This window comes from Pseudopodoces humilis, chromosome 1, assembly GCF_049639895.1.
Source record: "Pseudopodoces humilis isolate 2021_Gansu_Grassland_sample_001 chromosome 1, ASM4963989v1, whole genome shotgun sequence".
Taxonomy (NCBI): domain Eukaryota; kingdom Metazoa; phylum Chordata; class Aves; order Passeriformes; family Paridae; genus Pseudopodoces; species Pseudopodoces humilis.
Genome location: NC_142200.1, coordinates 4,088,285 through 4,094,284, shown reverse-complemented (window position 1 = coordinate 4,094,284; position 6,000 = coordinate 4,088,285). Strand labels below are relative to the sequence as shown.

Below are 6,000 nucleotides of genomic sequence, written 5' to 3'. Positions count from 1 at the left end.
CTGGAAAAGCACCTGCTCTTCTTTGTCATATTAAGTAGAGATAATTTAGTGGCCTTAGCAGCTTTCTTACCAATACAAACCATCAGGCATGCTGTTTGTAAAATATACTGGAAACTTTTTGGTTGGAACCATTAATGAATTGATGCAAACGATGTGTCATCACTTCTGGAAGTGCTCACTCAACCTGCAGCTCTTACCCAAACAGGCACAGGCAAACTTCTGGAGCCGACACTCCCAGCAGCAAAACCCCATCCACAAGCATGTTACAACCTTCTTATGCAGCAGGCCCACAGTGTGAGGAATGTTAATAATGAAGATGCAGCCCCATCATCACTTCATAGTTTACACGTGTCCTCCACACCTCTCCCACAGCTCTGACAAGTATCAGAATGACCAGACACATTCCCTGATACTGTACTGCAGCTGCAGAGGTGTTGAGCAGCCTGTAATTACAGTTTGGGTTAAGACTTTTCTAGGCAGTGGCCTGTAATCGGGATACACACAGGAGATGCCCTTTAAAAAGGCTGTCATTAAAAACAAGCTCCCCACACTCCTGTACCAGCCTGCAGCTGAGGGGCCACGATGAGACGAGAGGAAGGGGAAGGCCCAAGGCTGCCCCCACCTGCGCTGGGACAGCAGGAATCCATTCAGGTGGGAAAATTGACTGGAAAGTTGCTCAGCACAAAATGACCTGGTGTAAAAGGACCTGGAAGTGCTGATTGACAGTGGCTGAATGTGAGCCGGGGTGTGCTGGTGGCTACCTGGCCTTCTGTGTCAGCACTAGTGTGGCCAGTAGGACCAGGGCAGTGATTGTCCCTCTGTGCTGGGCACTAGGGAGGCCACACCTCGAGTGCTGTGTGCAGTTCTGGGTCCATCAATTTAGGAAGGACATTGAGGTGCTGGAGCATGTCCAGAGATGTACACAGAGCTGGTGAAGGGGCTGGAGCACAAGTCTGATGAGGAGCAGCTGATGTAGCTGGGGGTGTTTAGCCTGGAGAAAAGGAGGCTCAGGAGTGTGACCTTATCATTCTACAGCCATCTGGTGATCGGTCACAGGTTGGCCTCGATGTTCTCAGACATCTTTTCCAGCCTACTAGATTCTGTGATTCTATGAAGGGACTCGCAGCCGGAGCCGGCGGGGCCGAGACTACTGCCCGGCAGCGGGCGAGTCCCTGTGTGGGTCCCTCTATTGCAAGGAGCTGAAGGGAGATATACTCCTGGGAGAAGGCTGCTCCCGGTGCTGCACAGAGCTGTAGTCTCAGGAGGAGAGGATTCCCGGTGCTGTAGGGAGCTGTAGTCCCGGCAGCGGGCGGTTCCCGGTGCTGTTGGGAGCTGTAGTCCCGGCAGCCGCCGCCTACAGCTCCCGGCGGGCCGTGCCCGCGCTGCCCCGGGGACGGGCTGAGATGGCGGCGTCGCGGCTGAGCGGCACCGAGAACCGTCTGGTGTCGCTGCCCCTGTCGCGGATTCGCGTCATCATGAAGAGTTCTCCGGAGGTCTCCAGCATCAACCAGGACGCGCTGTTCCTCACCGCCAAGGCCACGGTACCGGCTCGCCTTGCCCTGTCCTCGGGCCCCCGCGCCTCCCCTTCCCCGGCTGAGGGGCCTTCGGATCGCTCCCGCGGCCCTGGCCGGGCTCCCGCTTCCCTTCTCTGGCCGCACCCCGAGACTGAGCTGACCTTAAAGCTGCCCCGAGTGTAGAATCATAGAACGGTTTGTGTTGGAAGGAACCTTAAAGAACATCTGTTTCCAAACGCCTGCCATGGGTAGGGACGCCTTCCATTAAACCGGGTTGCTCCAAGCCCTGTCCAACCTGGCCTTGGACACTTCCAGGGATGAGGCAGCCAGAGCTCCTCTGGGCAACCTGTGCCAGAGCCTCACCACCCTCATAGGGTGGAATTTCTTCCTAATATCTGATTTAAACATACTTTCTCTCAGTTTGAAGCCATTCCCACTTGTCCTGTCACAACATGCTCTTGTAAATAATCTTTCTCCATCTTTCCTGTAGACTCACTTCAGGTACTGAAATTTAACGAGTCTCTGCACTGAGTGCCCAGTGTATGTGCAGTTAAATATGGTGGTTCTGCCTTTAGATAGGGATCAACAATATGTGTGAACTCTTAGTCTGACTACTCAGTTTTGTTTTAATTTTTTAGGAGCTTTTTGTTCAGTATTTGGCTACATACTCCTACAAACACGGCAGAGGGAAGGAGAAGAATGCTCTGACTTACACTGACCTGTCTCATACAGCAGAAGAGTGTGAGACCTTTCAGTTCCTTGCAGGTATCGATAACACAAGGTTAAATCCAGTGTCTGCTTTGCAAAATGAAATCTTGCTCTTAAAGCTGTTTTGTGAGGACCAGTTCTCCTACTGGTCATTGATCTCCTGCTTAGCATTCAACTGGAACTCATAAACTACCTCCCTAAAAAAACGTTTCTTTGTGAATGGGGATTTTTCTGCTGCCTCTAAATTACAGTTATACTGTATACAGTTCTCAGGATGTTGCCTTAAGCATTTGTTAAAGTCCAGCAGTTCCATCTGAAAGCTTTCATCCTGTGAAGAAGATCATTGCACATCTTTAGGTGAGAAGTTATGTAGACCAAAAATGACACATAGAAATCTGTAAGTTTTGAGGAAAAGAGCTTCATCATATGGTCCCTCTATGCTTTTTAGATATACACACACACACGTTTTTACTGATACTTGGATTTTATATTAATGGCTTGTTGGATCTAAAGCAGTTGAGCACTCTGTTTTACATGAAATAATTTACATCAGCAGACAGTAAAAGTTGCCAGTAATCAGTCATGAAATAGAGTCCTTATCTTTGGTTACTTGTGTCAAAAGTGGGTAACTCCCTCCTACTTTTGTGTGTGAGTCAGGCTGACTTACCTGGTTATTCAACTAAAGTTTGTTAAAAATACTATTTATTTTTTTTTTACTTAATTTCATTAGTGGTTTGGATATAGCAATATTAATGAGGCAATACAAGTATTCAAATTGACTATAAAAGCAACAATTCTGCCTTTCAGATATCTTGCCAAAGAAGATCCTAGCTAGCAAATACCTAAAAATGCTTGAAAAAGAGAAGCGAGATGGAGAAATGAGGGAAGACGATGGGGGTGAGGAGGAAGAGGATGAAGATGAAGCTGTTGTTGAGAGTGTTGTATCTTAAGGCCAGTGGAGAATTGTTTCATAGTTGGTCCATTTTCTATTGTATAAAGTATGTTGTTTTGTGACTGAGAATCCAGATGCTGGATATATTTATACACTGAGCCATCTGCTTTTGCTTTAAGAAGTTTAGAAACTGAACTTTATACTTGTTGGAGAATGGAATTCTTCCCTCAGAAACATGACGGGGTAGGAAGAGACAGTGCAAACCTGACAGCAGAGCTTGGTCAGATGATTTGAAATTATTTTGTCAGACAATCATTACCCAAATTTAGAATTTCTTTCAGGCAGCTTTCTGTTCAAAAGCTCCAAAAGTGGACCAAGTCCATTAAAAAAGTGTGTAAAAACAGCCATGTGGGCACCCAAACGGGAGAGGAGGAAATCCATCCCAAGAGCTAATGTGGTTCTGCAGCTGTGGTGGTAAATGGGGTCAAAAATTATGTGAATATGTGCATCTAGAACCCTTTTTTTGAATGAACTCCACTTCTGAAGTTTCTCTTGCCAAAATGCACATTGAAGTCTGTTAATTGTGGGTTCTTGAGAATGAGCAGCTCCTTTACCCATGTGAGTGACAGAGATGAATTTTTCATTTGGTTTTGGTTTGTTTTTCTTTTCTTTTTTTACTACAGAAACGGTAACCGTCCTTGTGTAGAACTTTACATGCAACTTTTTAAAATAAATGTTTTGTATGAAAACTGACAGTGGATGCAGAAACTTCCTGTAGTTCTTTCCAGTTTCAGTCACACATGTGGTCAGTGTGGAAATGTTAGCAGAGTGTCATGGTCAGTCTGAGAGAGAGAAGTGACTGAGATCTGGCCCCAGGGGTGAAAAATACCCCAGGTAAGCAGGGGAATGTTAACAGGTAACAAGAACCTCCCAGCTCCAGAAAAGCTGGGAAGCAGATCAGCCAGGAATTTGTCTAAAGCAACACCCTAATTTGGAGGGCAGGGTACTTACCAGAACTGAACAGCTGAATAGCTTCTCTTGGGTTGAAGGCACAACCACACTCAACTTCTCTTGAAACATAATAGGAAGCTCCAGCATATGCACAATCCAGCACATTCCATACTCTAAGAAAGTCAAATGGAGCTTAGGGTAGGTAGGATCAGGGGCTGGCAGAACTACTGAGCCACACCAGTAATGCTATTTTAACAGATCAGAGGATGCTACATTGTAAAAAATTTTCCTGGAGTTGCCATAAATTAAAACTGTATTGTACCAGGAATGCTGCAGTGAGTGCTGAGTGGGGCTGGATCCCTGGGGAAATTCCCAAGTGGGTAAAGGCAGAACTAAACAATTGTTCCAAGAGTTGGTTTGTGCATTTTTTATTTTTTTTAAAATAATATTAAAAATGCATGGAGATGTGTGGGAAACTGAGGGTGGAATGCTATTTGGGGACAGGGGTGACAGTTTTTTGGGAAAGAAAAAAAGGTCCAGAGGCACAAAATTGCAGTCATTCTCTAGCAGAAACAGGAATGAGGGCAACAATCAAATACCTGAACCACAGATGAGTCACAGCCAAAGAGAGGAACATCCTCAAACGGCCCTGGCAAGGGTCTGATCACAGCCCCATCCCCACTCCTGCACCCTGGGGAGAGGAGGCAGAAGGGAGGGACGGAAAGAGACTGGGAAAGGGGTGGAAGATGTTTTAATTCTTTACTTAGTTTCTTACCATCTAATTCCACTTAATTTGTCAGTAAATGATGTCATTTTCCCTCCAGTCACATCTATTTTGCCTGTGACAGCAGGCAAATTTCCTTAGTGACCTCGCTGTCTACCTCAGCCCTTGAGCTTTTAAATCCTATTTTCTCCCCCTGTCCACATGGCATCATTTAACAGGAACTTCCTCAAAAGTGACCAAATATCTTGACCTGTTTTAGGTGGTGTGGGATTTTAGGCAGTGGAACACAGGCAAGGGGACACTTTCCAGGATTAATTGTTATTATTACTATTATTATTATAGGCATTACTATATTTTTTTCCCTTTACAACACCAGCTTGTGAGACCCTTCCCCTCACCAGCCAATGCTGCTCAAGGGACATGAACTTTCCTAAACGTGCCAGAACAACAAAAGAACTGTGGTTGCTAAGTATTCATCCCTCTTAGAAGTTTCCTGTGGGATGGTGAACATATTCTGTGAATTCCTGAGCCCAGAAGAATGTGCACACCCTTCTGGATTCATTCAGCCAGAATCCTCGATCGGGACTTCAGAGCTGCCAAAATTTGCCACAGCCCTCTCCAAGGCCCTGCATCTGCCAAAGCTTGTTGGCATCAAACCAGTGAAGGGTTAGTTGTTTTCCCCAGGAGCCTGACACAGAGTAAAACCAATTCAAAGTGATGTTTCAAAAAACAAGGGAAAATATAAAGGGAAGAGACAGCTCTGACAGTATTTCATATTCTTGAGTAAAACCAATTTGTTTCCAGGGTTGGGCTCCCTGAGGAAGCTCCTTGGCATCCTTGCAATTCTGTTGGATGCTTTATAGACACCACCAGGTGCTACATTTTCTTCATTTAAAATTGATCACGTAGGGTTTCACTCAGAAGGGGGGGGGGGGGGGGGGGGGGGGGGGGGGGGGGGGGGGGGGGGGGGGGGGGGGGGGGGGGGGGGGGGGGGGGGGGGGGGGGGGGGGAGGGGAAGCGCATTTCAGGCATGTGGTTTCCAAAATGTTCATCTTTCAAAAACAATTCCAGGATTACAACCTGTAAGGAGTTAAAGCAGCACAGATGTCTCTGGCTGGGCACAGAGCAGGTGGGAGCACAGGGAAACATCCAAACACAAGCAAGGGGGGAAATGCAAGGGACCAGAGACTTTGGCAGAGTCTCACAGTGCA

At 46.6% G+C, this 6,000-nt stretch overlaps 1 protein-coding gene across 1 annotated transcript; it reads left to right on the top strand.

Annotated features, from left to right (window-relative positions):
- The first annotated feature begins 1,381 nt into the window (after positions 1–1,381).
- CHRAC1 (chromatin accessibility complex subunit 1) lies at positions 1,382–3,867 on the top strand. The gene is made up of 3 exons (XM_005516887.3): positions 1,382–1,541; positions 2,153–2,279; positions 3,030–3,867. Exons 1-3 carry the CDS (start codon positions 1,404–1,406, stop codon positions 3,170–3,172), a joined length of 408 nt encoding a protein of 135 aa, XP_005516944.1. The 5' UTR covers positions 1,382–1,403; the 3' UTR covers positions 3,173–3,867.
- Positions 3,868–6,000: the final 2,133 nt, after the last annotated feature.